The sequence below is a fragment of the Alligator mississippiensis genome, chromosome 3 (genome assembly GCF_030867095.1).
Source record: "Alligator mississippiensis isolate rAllMis1 chromosome 3, rAllMis1, whole genome shotgun sequence".
NCBI lineage: Eukaryota > Metazoa > Chordata > Crocodylia > Alligatoridae > Alligator > Alligator mississippiensis.
The window spans coordinates 6,843,822-6,858,930 of record NC_081826.1 but is presented as its reverse complement, the minus strand read 5'-3'; the positions used below and the strand labels follow the sequence as shown (position 1 = coordinate 6,858,930).

Genomic DNA, 15,109 nt, shown 5'->3' with positions numbered 1-15,109 from the left:
CAGAAAGGATGTGGACACAATGCAGAGAGTGCAGCAGAGGGCAATGAAAATGGTTAGGGGTTGGGGGACATGACTTGGGAGGAGAGGCTGAGGGACCTGGGCTGATTTAGTCTGGAGAAGAGAAGACCAAGGGGGATTGAATAGCAGCCTTCACCTCCCTGCAGGGGGGCTGCAAAAAGGACGGAACTGGACTGATTTCGGAGGGGGCAGATGTCAGAACAAGGAGCTATGGGCTCAAGCTGCAGCAAGAGAGGTTTAGGTTATATATTAGGCAAATCTTTCTTATGAGGAGGGTAGAAAAGCACTGGAACAGGGTACCTAGAGAGGTTGTGGCATCTCCATCCTTGGAAGTTTTTAACATGTGGCTTGACAAAGCCTTGGCTGGGATGATGTAGTTGGGGCTGGTCCTGCTTCGAGCAGTGGATTGGACTAGATGTGACCTCCTGAGGTCCCTTCCAGCCCTCCTTTTCTATGATCCTGTGGTTCCTTGCTCTCACCTTTGCTCTGCCTTGTTTTTTAGACTCTTAGCCTCTTGGGGCAGGTGCTGTTTCTCAGTAGGTGTGCATGCAATACTTAGCACAAAGGGGAACCTAGGCTAAGCTTTACAGTAGAGCAAGCAGCTGTAGCCCTCATGCACTGCAGTGCATCTCTGCTTGGCTTTGGCTATGGCTGTACATGCAACCAGTTCATGATGTTTATCACAACCTAAGCTGCATCCCCCAAAAAAGCTTGGTTTGCGACAGTCATGCGTCAAACCTGCCTTCACGTCCTGAACTCCTGCACGGGTGCCAGTGTGCAGAAAGGTGCTGGCTGTGTGAATCAGAGGTGTCTGCTCACCTTGGTACTGGTGATCCTGAAAGAAATGCTGTCCCTTAACGCTTCCAGGACATTGATGTGCCCGTTCTTGGCTGCCAGATGGATTGCTGTCAGTCCTTCCTAATGAGAAGCAGAGAGGGAGCATCGTAAGACTTGATCCGCTGCTTATTGAAGTGCCGTCGCAGCACGAAGTGAGCAAATTCTCTCATATAGCCCTCCCAGAGCCTGTCCCATCACTGGACAGTCAGTGTGCACCGTTGGACACTCCCAGCCCTGCTGTGATGGTACAATTTAAGGGTGTCATGGGGCAGAGAAGAACACAGGACTAGAAGGGACTTTTTAGATGATCATCACATCCCATGCTCTGCTGTTAAAGGCAACCAGGTCACTTAACACTGGTCATAAACAGATCCAACTCCCTCTTAAAACCTGTCCAGTTGCTTGGTCCAGAACCATCACCTCATGCCCAGTCTAAATGCAAGCCTGGCCAGCCTGCCAGGTTCATTTTTGTGCCAACATCAGCATAAATTGCTCTTCTCCCCACCCTGGTACATTTTCCCCTGATGCACATGCAGACATGGGCAAGAATGGGCCAAAAATGGAGACCTGCATCAGCCTGGAGATTTTGGAAGCACCATGGAGGAGAAGCAGGCAAGTTCTTTACAGGTAAGTCATCTTTCATGCCTGATGACGGGGTTGTAACACCTGCAGCCCTCGACAGAACAAGCTGCCGTGTCACAGCCCTTTCATGGTGCTGAAGTTTCAGGGTCACCATCCTGAGTGATGCATTGGAGGGGGGTGAGGCTGGAAGCACCAAGACCGAGGACCGCTTTATAGCAATGATAGTCAGTCCCTCCTGGGAAGGGGTGAAGGACTCAGACCCTTGCCCTGCCTTTACACGGGTACAAATCAATACTAGAAAAAAGAGCACGAGTGTGAATACTAGGGGGGCCAGCTTCCCTGCCAAAGGGAGATGCCCTTCCAAGATGCACTGCAGCCTGGGAGGGACATTGCTTCCCCATCCCCTGCATCTTGGGCTGGGGTTTCACGGCTGAGTCTGCGTGACTTGTAGGCAGCTACGTACACCATCCTCATCCGCTGCAGAAGCACCCGTCTGTAGCAGGACCTTCACCACCTCACAGTGCCCGCCGGCGGCTGCCAGGTGCAGGGGAGTAGAGTTGTTTGTCTGCAACACAAAGACCGAGCAGGTGGGCACCTCTGCCTCAGAGCAGAGGAGAGATAGGAAGTGCATGATAGGAAAGAAGTGCCAGGGGAAGCATCCTGCATTGGACTAACACGACAGAGCATTAGCATCACAGCAGATTCCCCTCAAACGCCTCCACCCCGTGTCTGCTCAGAGCCCCTTCAGCTTTCAGCGGCTACCTACAATTTTCCTGGAAGCTGCAGGCAGAGCACCGAGGTGCAAACAGCCTGTATTGCATTTAAATGGGGAGACCAGGAGGCAATCCCAACCCTCTTTTTGTCCTGGCAAACCAGAGGCACAGAAATCAGCCAGTAGTGTCCCTTCAAGGGATGCACATGGAGCAAACACCCCTGCAGCCAAAACCCTTCAGGCCACCCTTGGAGCGCAGTGTAGATACAAGTAGTGGGACGCCGCACTGAAAAAAAGCTCAAGGCTGTCAGGGCGCTGGCAAAGAGCATACCACCGAGGGATATGTGCAAAACAGGCTTCCTCAGATGCACGAGCACATTCCTTAAACCCAAACCCAGACTGACATATTTAGGAAGACATGGGAAGGTGAGATTCAGGTCTCACATCTATGGCTCAAGCCTGCGTTGGCAAAGCACAAGCTGCGAGGTATCATGTTGTGAGCAGTTACTGGAGAGATTCCCCTCCTCTGTGTGTGTCTGTGAGGCTTTGACCGAAGGTACTTCTGCTTTCGTGTCATCATGAGAAACAGCTGAGCCTGCAGGGCGTATGCAAAGCCTTCATTTGCTTTGGCAGATGCTGGCTTCTACAAGCACCACGTGTTTCTAAGGCAGAAGAGCAGCTCTAAGGTAATGTCATTGTAAAGCTCCCATTTTCACTCAGCATGACCAGGGGGTACTTTTGCAGCTAAAGCCCTGTGGCCATGCAATAAGCATGAATCAGGCCCCAAGAATTACCCGGTTGTACCTAGCCAGGACAGAACCGCAGGTTTCAGCAGAATGGGGGAGGTGGGGTAAGACCCCTCTCCCTTTTTATAGGTCCAGCATCTGGTTCAAGATAACCCCAGAGAGCATCCAGGGTGGAAGCCTATTTTTTCTGCCACTCCAGCACTACCTCTCTACTTCCTAATCCTTCTGGACCTCCTCCAGCTTTGCAGACAGACTCTTGGATCCACTCTGTTCAACACAATCCTGCTGTAGAGATTTCATAGACATAGACACTAGGACTGGAAGGGACCTCGGGAGATCATCGAGTCCAGCCCCCTGCCCCAGGGGCAGGAAGTCAGCTCGGGTCAAAGGATCCCAGCAAGATAAGTGTCCAAACACTTCTTAAAGGAGTCTAGAGTAGGTGCCTGCACCACCTCCGGTGGCAGTCTATTCCAGGTCTTGGGGGCTCGGACAGTAAAGAAGTTTTTCCTTATGTCCAGCCTAAAACGGTCTTGGAGGAGTTTGTGACCGTTGGTCCTTGTCATCCCTTGGGGTGCTGTGCTGAACAGGAGTTCCCCCAGATCCTGATGCACACCCCTTGTGTACTTATAGGCAGCCACCAGGTCACCCCTGAGCTTGTGCTTTTCCAGGCTGAGGAGTCCCATGGCTCTCAGCCTTTCTTCATAAGGCCTGCTCTCCTGACCTCTGATCATGCGTGTGGCTCTCCTCTGGACTTGTTAAAACTTCTCTGCATCCTTCTTGAATTAGGGAGCCCAGAATTGGATGCAGTACTCCTGCTGTGGCCTCACCAAGGCCAAACACAGTGGGAGGACGACATCCTGGGATTTACTCGAGAAGCATCTATGGATGCAAGTCAGAGTTTGGTTTGCTTGACCAGCTGCGACATCGCATTGGTGACTCATGTTCATACATCGCATTGGTGGCTTGTGTTCATGAACCCAGAGGACCCAGCGACTGACCTTGTTGCGTGCAGCGGTTACCCCTGCCTTATTAAACTTCAGCAGCTCCTTGACCACAGCGATGCTGCCCTTGGAAGCGGCGATGTGGGCACAGGTAGATCCTTCCATGTTGGCTGACGTCACCAGTTCGGGCTTGTGCTTCAGAAAGAACTTCACCACTTCCGAATGGTCGTTCTCAGCAGCCAGGTGCAGCGGCGTTTGCCCTTGCTGTGGGGAAAAAAGACAAATCAGGCTCAGGACACAAGGACACTGCAACCAAGCGGCCAATAGCTTGGGGGCTCGGTTGCATTGGTTTCTCTCGCACATGCCAAGATATTCTCACTGCAAATGAGGTTTTCCCCCAGGTTCACAGTTTCAAATTTCAACATGCCGAAAACAGCTCCTTGGAAGACTGAAAGCTCAGACAGGGGTCATGTTTTGGGTAGACCCACGATAATTTTGGCCAAGTTGCTTGAAAGAAAATCAACCGCATGTCTACAAGGAGTGAATGGAAAGACTTTTAACCTCCGGCACCCGGGGCCAAGGTTCTGCTTTTTCAGTCAGCAAAGCAGGGCGGGTTGCTAATTTTTCGATTGGCAAAAAAGCATGGGTGCAAGGGAAAGGGAAAGTGTGGCAGTCTCTTGCCATGTCTATGATGTTCTCCCTTCCAGCCCCTAATGTCTATGTTTAGGCATCAGCAATAGCAAAAAACCCCCCAACCAAAACCCCTCAAAAACCCTGTTTTCTGGCTTCGGTCACTGCTCACTGGTCATGGAGATACCTGTGTGCTGGCAGCATTGAACGTCTGCTCTTGAGAAGATGGTCCTCAGGATGAGAGAGCCAGGATCTCATCTCTGGGCTCTTGAGATGACCGGCAGAGGAACTGGGCTCATGGCAGGGGGCTTCTCTAGCGGGGAATACAGGGGGTAGACAACAGCAAAGCCAGGGGCAGCAGCTGCGAATGTGGGGTGCTGAGAGACAGAGCTTCTTGGAAAGGAGAGCTTGCTGGAGTAACAGACCTCAGGATTTCTGAGCAGAGAAACTGCCTCCCATGTTCAGGGAAATAGCACTTTGGGGACATTTTTTTCAAAGTAAACTAGATTGTACCAAGAATTTATCTACCAGCCCCATCAATTTCTCATCCAAATGCTGGCTAACACCTTGGGCCAAAGGGGCAACGGATGTAATACAACCACAACCCAACATAGCATTGTGAGCCGCATTAGAAGTCTGGACCCTTTACACGGGCTTTCAAGCCAGCTTCCCAGTCTGCTGTATTTATGGGAGGCGCGTGCACACACACAGCTCGTCGGTGACTCCGGCGTAGTGAAGGACCGGCAGCTGCACTTCCAAATATAAATTAGTGCCGACTGATTTATTTGCTGACCGTCCCATCAGAAGCACCGAGGACTGAAAGAGTCCTGGAGAACTACCTGTCCTCTCCTCAGTACTGTCCCTTGGGATTATAGTCAATCCCTTTCAGATTTTATGCCATGGTGTAAAACAGAGCAGTCTCTAGCCTGTTTGAACATCAGGGAAGCGTAACTCATCCTCGTCCTCCAGCTCTATGCCAAGAGGATCTCATCGTGGGACAGCCCTTTTGCTTAAAAGACAAGTAACAATTCAACACCTCACTAACTGTGACTTACTGCTGGTGCTGTGCCTTTTTAAAGCTGTATTTTCTGCCCTGATCAGCCCTGCTTTCCAAGGACACAAAGGTAGGCTGTTTTCTAAAGCATGAGTCTTATTGTTATTTTTAACTGAGAAACTGATGGGGAGAGTGACAGGAAAATCGGCTGTGGAAACAGGCCAGAGCATGAAATATCCGGTCATAAAAGCCAGCCCAGAATGTTTGCAATAAAATATCTATACGTAGGGGGGGAAAAGCAACGTTGGACATAAAGCAGAGCTGCAAGACATGATGAGTGATATCTGGAGTGCAGGCTGGGAGATGTAAATCCTCCCATCAACACAATAACAACCCTCCGCATCTCAATCTCATCTTCCCTCCGGGAAGCCTGTACGACTGAATTCAGCCTTGCCACAGTCCTCCGAGGCATCGCTGATGCCAGTTTGCTGGAAGGGAAACTGAGGCACAGGGAAGCGAAGTGAATTGCCCATGACCAAATAGAAAATTGGTGGTGAAGCACTGGGGATAACACGTAGACCTCCCCGCACCCTGCCTAGTCCCGTGCTTTAACCATTAGACAAGGCTTCTTTTCTGCCATAATAAACGTGTCTTTGGGGAACAGCAGAGGCCTTTTTTAGCTGATGCTGTCTCCGTCTGATCTCACAACAGGCCCTCCCCGGACCTGCCTCCTCTAGGAAGAGGCCGTCACATTACTTCCCAGCTCCTGCGGGACAGAGGGTCATCATGGTATACTGCTAACAACCGAGGGCAACTCAGTGCCAGGGATGGATCCAGTTCAAGTCAGCAATAGAGGAGAGCCAGGGAAGGGAACTGGGCTGATTTCAGCCCACACACACTGAGATTAAATTGGATGGCATTATACAGCACCTTTCCAAGGGATGAGGCAGTTGTGTGGAGACAGGCCACCAGCTCTCCTAGGGCACCTAGGGCTTCAGGCAAACAGCTGCCGCTGGGTAAGCTGCGGACACAAAGCGCCTACAACAGTGTCACATGCAGGGCAGTTTTGCCTCTGATTTTTGCCTGGGGTTATTCGACAGCAGATTTGAGTTAGTGACACTGGTGCGAGCTGTGCCCTATGCATCCCCTCCTTTATATACTGCTATGAAGACCAGTTATGCCGTGTAAACACGCCATGGGTCCAACTTACAAGTTCTAACCCTAATCCTCAAGCCCTTAGCTGTACGTTTCCTCACATCACCTCCAGATGTGGTTAGTACCACGGCCTGAAGAAGGTAAGCTAGTCAGTGCTTGTAGATCCATGGAGGGGGGTTGTAGGAGGGGTGAGTGTTGTTTATTTAGAGAGGGCTGGGAAAGAGGAGTCTAAAGGTTCCCATAATCAAAGGGATTTGGAGCTGAATGGCAGTAACTGCACATTAGAAGGACAAAAGTGGTGAAGCAATATCCAACCGGCAACCAAAATAGGCCTGCAACTCTGCCCCCCTCCCCTCGCCGGCATCAGGAAAACTAGAGCTGAAATATGGGATGGGGAAGAGAAGCCTTGTGGGTAGTATTGAAGCCCTGGGTTGTTTCCAGGCATAAAAAGCCTGAAGGATACAAGGAAAAATGAAACTATTTTTCCTTTGGCAGCCTGAGCGGGACCTTCTGAACTGCAGGATGTTTTGCTCAAGAACATGCACTTGTTTCACTTGAGCTTGTGAAGCTGCCCCCAAGGGCTGCGGCATTGAGCAGCTGTTAGGGGACAGGGCTCCTCCGTGCGGGGGTCCCTGCAGATGGGGCACTTACGATGTCTGCAGCATTCACATTGGCACCCAGGCTCAGCAGGCTGGCACACACATCCAGCTGCCCGTTCAGCGCCGCCAGGTGCAGCGGGGTCTGCTTGCTCTGCACAGGAAGACAAAAAAGGTAGTTTGCCCCCCCAGCATGTGCTGCCGCTGCATGCATTTCTCCCAGGCGGGCCATGGGGCCTCAGGAAAGGACCCATGTGCATAGCAGTATGGGCAGAGACTTCTGCTGTCTGCTTCTGGCCTTGTCAGGACTATGGGTGCCTCTGCACTAGGCCCAAAGGGACTTGCTTGTCACATGTTGGCTAATGCATGGCAACCAACAGTAGATACCATCTTAGAAGAGATGTGGCTTTCACTTGTATTACACTGGGGCAAAGATCTGGAGGAAACTCAAGTTTGTCTTGATTTCCTATCAAGTGTAAAAGCCACACACTGTCCCATCTTTTCTGGGGTTACCTCATAGCCTGCAAGTTAGCAAATATTAATCAAGATGAGGCAGAGGATTTTAATGGTGCAATGCTAGCACATACTTACTTAACATGCATGAGAAAAGTCTAGTGCCTGCAAGACCTGCTATTTCAAAGATGGTCCAGCCTGGTTAGGTGAAAGCTTAGACAGTCCCTTTGACTTTAGCTTTACTAGCTGGCCCTGTATTAAAGGCAAGGGCCTTGTCCACACTGGGCTTTTCAAGTGTGCTCACTAGTAGGTCAGCATCAAGCCTCTTCTCTTAGTTTAGCTGAGGCACAAGTGACCAAGGAAACCACCAGTGGCCCTGCCACCCTCAGGAGATGTGGGTGCTTGCCTCAGAGCCTCCACATACTTCCTTGGACTGTGGATGAGGTCCTATACTGAGCACTTCCTAGAGAGACAGAACAGACCTGCCAGGCCCATGCAAGGAACGGATTAGACCTTCTTGACCCTGGTTTGCTCCAGAGGCTGACTTTGGCATAATTTAGACATCCCTCAATACCAACCTTAGTTATGGCAACTTCCCTTCAGCTTACACACCTTACACACCACAGCCAGACCTGGGATTTCCACAGCCCTGCTCGTGGAGGGCCTGAAACACTAACTCCCAAATCTCTCTTGTCCTCTGCAGCAGGGCTGACTAAGAAGTCCTCAGAAGGCAGGCGTATGCCACTGTTGCACCATGCCAGCCCCAGGACAATCCTTCCTGAGCTGGATAGGGGGGGGTTAGTGCCCCCATAAAAGGTCACCACCACTCTGGGCATTCCCAAGCATAAAGAACAATGATGGAGATCCCAGGCCATTTATCAACCCTGAGAAAAACAGGGCAGAGCTACAGCAGGATGGGCACCATTGGAGAGTGAGGAGTGTGGCAGTGGGGATGGAGACCACCCAGAGAGGTGATTCATTCCTTCCCAACAGGCATGGGCTTGTCTGCCTGCCTTTGGTAACTTCCCTGGGTCCTTGGGGAACCTTTTCTGGGATCCTTGTTAGAGCATTTCCAAACATATCCAAAGCATCTGATAAACCGTGTCCATTAGGGAGATGCATGTGGGGGGGGGGGTGTGTGGAAGAACGGAGGCACTTTTCTGGGGTCCTAACCCAATATTGACATAGCTCCATGCCTCCGTTTTGCTGAGCCTGATCACAGGAGCTATTTATGTCCCAGCTGAGTAAAGCCAGCCTTTGACAACGACGCTCATTAAAATGTAAGGCCAAGCTCTCAAGTAGAGTGGGGTCAGGAAAGGGCAGGAGGAGAGAATGTGGACTTTTGACATCTAACTTAACCTCTGGGACGCTGCCTTTTACCGGTACCCCTCCGAGATCCCGAAGGGACCGACTTTCATCTATCATGAACACCTCTCTGAAGAGATGCATATCTCTCCAGCTGGTGTCAGCCAGGAGCTCTGTTTTGGACTCCGTGTTATTTGCACTTGAGTTTCTACAACCTCAGAATACGTTTTTAAATAAACCCTCCCGGACATCTGGCAGCTTGTTTGCTTCTGTCGCTCAGAGCTTTGGCCTCAAAAGCTGCTTCCTTTTGGCCTCTTTCTCATTCTATTTTCTCATTTCTCAAAAATGAGATCAGGTAGCCAGCTAAGAGCATCACCAAGGGGGTGCCCAGCACACAGGCACCCTTGCCACAGTTGGATCGGTTGCATTTGGATACATGGGGATGTAGGACCGGAAGAGGCCTCTTAAGGCAGTGAATCAAGTCCCAGGAAAATATTTACTGTGGGATTTCCCCGAATTGCCACTTCAAACCCTCACTCTCCACTTCTAGCTATTGAGAACCCACTGAGAGCCTTTCCACCATGCCTGGATGCTGGTGTAATCCCTTCAGATCCTGAAGGCTGCTCACAGAGGGACAATTCAGCCTAAGTTGTTCTCAGCTCAAAAAGTTGTGTCCCTGTCCCTGGTGTGCACCCAGTTAATCCCCACAATCCTCCCCTCCTTACCAAGGTCATAGCATCAATGCTGGCCAGGTGAGTCTCCACGAGGAGTTTGACCAGGTGGTTGTAGCCGTTTTGAGCGCTCAGGTGAAGGGGCGTCAGGCCCAGCTTGGTCTTGGCATTCACAAAGGCCTTGTACCACAGGAGGAGGTCTGCGATCTGGTCGTGGCCATTTTCTGCTGCTAGGTGCAAGGCAGCTTTCCCCTGCTGCGAACAAAGCCACAAAAGCAGCGGCTACATCATACACTGAGCCCAAAAAACCCAAGAAGACAGGCCCACAGAGCCAAGGAGTTTATGCCTGGGCTTTTCTCTTTGGGGCTAGAGGATAATAGAAACCATCAGAAGAAACCACTGGGGAGTTTCACCTATAGTCAAAGCAGTGCATTGTAGTACAGGCTTTGTGCATGGGTATATGAGTGAGCAATGCTGCCCTGCAGTGGCTGAACCCATGGAGACCATATAGCACCTACTACTGCCATAGCGAAAAGATCAAGTGTGAGAGGCCTGTGGTCCTGGATATCAGTTCAAGCCCCCGCTGCCTGGGAATTTAGATGGTCCTTTGTGTGTTGTCTGCAGCATGTGAATTCACTGCACCTTCCCCAACCCCTCATCCCGCTCATCATCCATCCCCCGATGAGAGCCAGGGAGGTTTGTCTAACCAGATTGACTCTGAAGCTATATCTGCAAGGAGTGCGAGTCTGGAGCTGTCACCCCCTGCCACTCGCATCCTCAAACCAAGTCTGCACTTCTGTCAGCGCCGCCCTGTCCGTCAGGAGCAGAAGGCACGGGATTTTCCTTCTCCAGCCCCCTGCCCTGACAGGGCTGCAGCGGTATCAGCAAGGCATGTGCACTACCTCGTCGAACACGTCAACACGGGCATGGGTCTGCAGCAGGATCCTTGCGATGGCAGTGTGTCCTTGCTCAGCTGCCACCAGCAGCGGGGACCAGCCATTCTGGAGAAGGAAAGCAGAGAGGAGGCAGACTTCAGAGAAATACAGCCAGCACTTTCTGATCGTAATGCATGCAGTCAAAGTGGGGTTGAGGAAAGGTGTCAGATCAGAAACCCTAACAGAAACGCCGTGCATCCACCCAGAAAGCACGGCCCGGGCAGTGCCTCATCTCACAGTACCTTCACCACAATTGCTGGAGAGACCCCCTTTAACAGCAGTAGGTGTTATATTGTGGACCTCTCTTCTGATGTGGTTGCCAACTAATGCTGGTTTCCTACATATCAGGAGAAGGACCTCTGGCTTGTTTTGCGGTGGCTATCAGGTGGCAATGACTTTCAGCTATCACCTACCCTGCAGAGGTTTGGACCCATCACCAAGAGGCTCCTTAACCCTCACCATCCCTCTATACATCTGTGCCTCTAGCTGGGGTGAATCTAAGGATTACCCTCAACCACTGCAGGTGATACAAGCTGCCCTTTCCATTCTCTGTTCTCTTGCTGCTCCTCATGCATGAAGCACCGAAGGAGACACAAATGGTGGGCTCCACCGGACAGGAAAAGGAAGATCCAGCTGAGATGATGCCCACTATCTGTCTCTCCTTGTGTGCTTTCCTCTCGTTGTGGGCAGCTCACCTGAACTCTCCTTTCGAGACATTGTAGTCTGGGCCTTCCCTCCACTCAGTCCCAGCCTGGCACCTTCCACAGAGATCACTCGCCCTAGGGGAAATCCCTCAGGGGAGTTAAAGAGATAAGCCAGGCATCAGTGTGGCTACCCATGATTACAGGATGCTATTTTATAGGGGTGCATGAATCGGGCAGTACTCGATTCTGATTTGGCTCGATTCGACTTGCTGATTCGGATCACTGTCCCGATTCGATTTGGCTGAATCTGAAGATTCAATTCTGATTCAGAGAATCAGCAATTCGGCCATAGACACAGCTTTATATGTTTTTTTTACATACCCCGAGGTATGCAGAAAAAACATATAAAGCTGTGTCTACGGCCGAATCATCAAATCTCTCCGAATTGATTCGGAGAGATTAATGGGTCTCCTGATTGGATTCGGATTCAGAGATTCGGCTGCCGAATCGGGCCAAATCTCCAAATTGAATCAGTGACCAAAGCTTCGCAGAGCCCTACTATTTTATCTGTTGGCTAGGGAACAGAGCCTGTCACTGACTCAAATGGGAATGCTCCTGTTAATTTGGCAGCATCAGCGCATGCTGGCTGTTCACCATTTCCTCTGGTTATTCAAACTGAAAATTGCCCAGGATATAAAGTCTAGATCAGCAATTCCTGAAACGAGATCCATGAGGCCTGGAAAGGAGCCCCAGACCATTACTGTGTCTCTCCTTCACGCTAAGGTTTGATGGTTGGCATGCATGGATGTCTGCAAGAAGGGGCCAGGGTTGGCAGTGATCCACTGCTCCAAGATGCCTGGAGGCTACCCGTCTCGATGTTTGCACAGGCTGCTCAATGCAAAGCAGAAGTTACTCACTCATCTGCTTTCTCCTGCACTGTAAGTCTCCAAAGCATTGTTTCTGTTGAGAGACACTTCTCATGTATCCAGAGCGGCTGAGAAGGCAAAGACAAGGAGGGCAGAAATACCTTGGCTTGCTTGTTAATGGCCTGCTGCATCTGACGGGTGCTAATGTGCTTCAGCATCTCCAGCAGGACATCTGCATTGCCCACTCGGGCGCAGTAATGCAGGGGGGTCTCGAGTGACTGCAACAGAGACAGAAGCAAAGGAAATCAGGGACTTTGCTCCATGCATCCATGTGAAGATCAGACACACATTTATGCTGGGATAATAGTATTTGTGCCAGTGTGAAGAGGGAGGAGACACAATAGAAACTCCTTTGCTGGGGTAGCTTACTAGAATCTGGCAAAGGGTTTACCTTTAGAATAAAAACAGCAGTTAAAAAATACATCAGTGCAGGTGTCACGTGTCTGTATTTATTCTGGGGCAACCATTTGCTCCATGCAAACAGGATACTACCTGGTCTCCCCACCACCCAATGACTAGGCACCGTAATAGTGCCTCCTGCAGCAGCTATTCTGGGATAGCAGGTCATCTGTCTACTTGGGACACTGGGTCATTTCCATCATACTGCACAAGCAATGTGAATGAACTTGTTATGGGACCAGACCCTCAGTCTGACAAATCTGCGAGCCACCTGCTCTAGAAGGACACCTTGAACATTAATCAGTTGGTTGAAATCAATGTCTTCATCAATGACCTGGAAGATGGCACAGAAGGCACCCGCAGCAAGTCTGCAGATGACACCAACTTGGGGGGAGTAGTAGATATGCTGGAGAGTAGGGCTAGGATTCAGAGTGACCTAGATAAAGTAGAGGATTGGGCCAAAAGGCATCTCATGAGGTTCAACAAGGACAAGTATAAAGTCCTGCCCTTAGGACGGAACAATCCTGTGCACCGGGACAGGCTGGGGGCAGACTGGCTGGAAAAGGACCTGGGGGTGACGGGGGACAAGAAGCTGAACTGATCCAGCAGTGTGTCCTTGTTGCCAAGAAGGCTACCGGCATCCTGGGCTGCATCGGTAGGAGCGTTGCCAGCAGGTCAAGGGAAGTGATTTTCCCTTCTATTCAGCCCTGATGAGGCCACATCTGGAGTCCTGTGTCCAGTTTTGGGCCCCCACTACAGAAAGGATGTGGGGAAATTGGAGAGAGTTCAGAGGAGGACAATGAAAATGGTTGGGGGGCTGGGGGATGTGACTTATGAGGGGAGGCTGAGGAAACTGGCCTTATTTAGTCTGCAGAAGAGAAGACCGAGGGGAATTGAATAGCAGCCTTCACCTCCCTGCAGGGGGGCTGCAAAGAGGATGGAGCTGGGCTGTTCTCCGTGGGGGCAGATGGCAGGAAAAGGAGCAATGGGCTCACGTTGCTGCAAGGGAAGTTTAGGTTAGATATTAGGAAGAATTTTCTCACTAGGAGGGTACTAAAACACAGGAACAGGCTACTCGCAGAGATGGTGCAATCTCCATGCTTGGAGGTTTTCAAAACCTGGCTAGACAAAGCCCTGGCTGGGATGATAGAGTTGGGGCTGGTCCTGCTTGGAGCAGGGGGTTGGACTAGATGTGAGCTCCTGAGCTCCCTTCAAACCTCATTTTCTGTGATGTTATGAAATCTCAGCTGGTGAAAGTCCCATAGCTGCACAGAGGTCTAGGGAGATACACTGATTTACACCAGCTGAGACTATGACCCAAAGATCCCCTAATGCCTCCCTGAGAAAAAAGGTGTGTTTGAGCATTTCCAGTCCAATTCCTTCCTCACTGCTTTTGCAGCATGCTTTATCCCAGTTTCTTCCCTGGCTGCTGTGTTTGACCTCAGAGAAAGCTGCATGCCCATGGTGCTGTGAGTATATAACTGGCAAAGTGCTCAGGAAGAAAAGTGCTAAAAATATTCTGGGCTTTTTTTTCTTTTTTAATTATTTTCTCAGGCAGGACAGCTAAGCTAAACAACATCCCAGTGGCTTTTTGGGGTATGTTTTCAAGAGAGCTAAGCACAGAAGCTGCTTTGACAAGGCTATCAGTACGTTTGCCAGTAACTCCCTATGAGTAAATGACTTCTGCCAGGAGCATTTGGGACAAATCTAAACCAAAAAAACTGCCACTGCATGGGGCTGGGAAAACCTATGCCCTGGCTTTGCTAGCTTTGAAGTTCATACCCACAGCTCAGAACAGTCTTGCTAGGCTGTCCAAGCCTATAAAATACAGCAACATCTTACAAGCAGTGAACCTTCAATCTCCAAGGGTCCCAGGTTGGACGTACCAGCCTAGTGGTACGAGAAATGTCGGCCTTGTACTCCAGGAGCATGGCAACAATCTTGGTTTCCTCCTCCTCCAAGTGGACCATGTCCTTCTTCACAGCGGCAGCCACATGCAAGGGAGTTTCTCCTGCCTACAAAAGGGAAGGGATGAGGACCGTGGGTGCCTCTGGGCACACTCCTATGCAGACCCTTTTGGAGGCGCAGCCACTTGGAGCTAGCATACTGCTCGAGAGAAAAAAACTCTGTAAGTCAGGAAACCTAACCAACCACCTCTGAATCTCCCCCATTCACACGTAGCTCTCCTCAGCACATCGTGCCCTGCGCTCAAGGTCCCTCTGTTATCCTTACCATCAGCCAGTAATGCCCATTTCCCTGGCTGGGTCACCAGTCCTGTTGGAGAAGGTCTAGCCCTCAAAGGGAATTTGCCCTTCTGCCTCTAGCTCAGTGAACATGAGGAGTGAACAAGAGCCCAGTACATGCTCAAGGGCCTGCTCCAAAACCCCTAGAAATGAACAAGAATAATTCCGCTGACTTGCCTGGGTTTGGGGTCAAGATCATACCTTGGACCGTGAGACAAGGCCATTCAAATGCCACTGCTCTATTTAAATAGTGCTGGCTGGGTCCACTAGATTAAGGACATGGTACTCATCCAGGCTTGGTGCCCAGCATACAAATGAGGAC

At 50.7% G+C, this 15,109-nt stretch overlaps 1 protein-coding gene across 1 annotated transcript in view; it reads right to left on the bottom strand.

Annotated features, from left to right (window-relative positions):
• Positions 1–15,109, bottom strand: part of LOC102576391 (serine/threonine-protein phosphatase 6 regulatory ankyrin repeat subunit B) — a 72,223-nt gene that overhangs the window by 19,332 nt on the left and 37,782 nt on the right. The window contains exons 13-20 of the mRNA XM_019481813.2: positions 14,431–14,559; positions 12,247–12,363; positions 10,543–10,641; positions 9,695–9,895; positions 7,267–7,365; positions 3,894–4,100; positions 1,901–2,002; positions 838–936 (exon numbers count right to left, since the gene is read on the bottom strand). Of these exons, the coding sequence (XP_019337358.2) occupies positions 838–936; positions 1,901–2,002; positions 3,894–4,100; positions 7,267–7,365; positions 9,695–9,895; positions 10,543–10,641; positions 12,247–12,363; positions 14,431–14,559 (1,053 nt within the window). The remainder of the gene's footprint in view (positions 1–837; positions 937–1,900; positions 2,003–3,893; positions 4,101–7,266; positions 7,366–9,694; positions 9,896–10,542; positions 10,642–12,246; positions 12,364–14,430; positions 14,560–15,109) is intronic.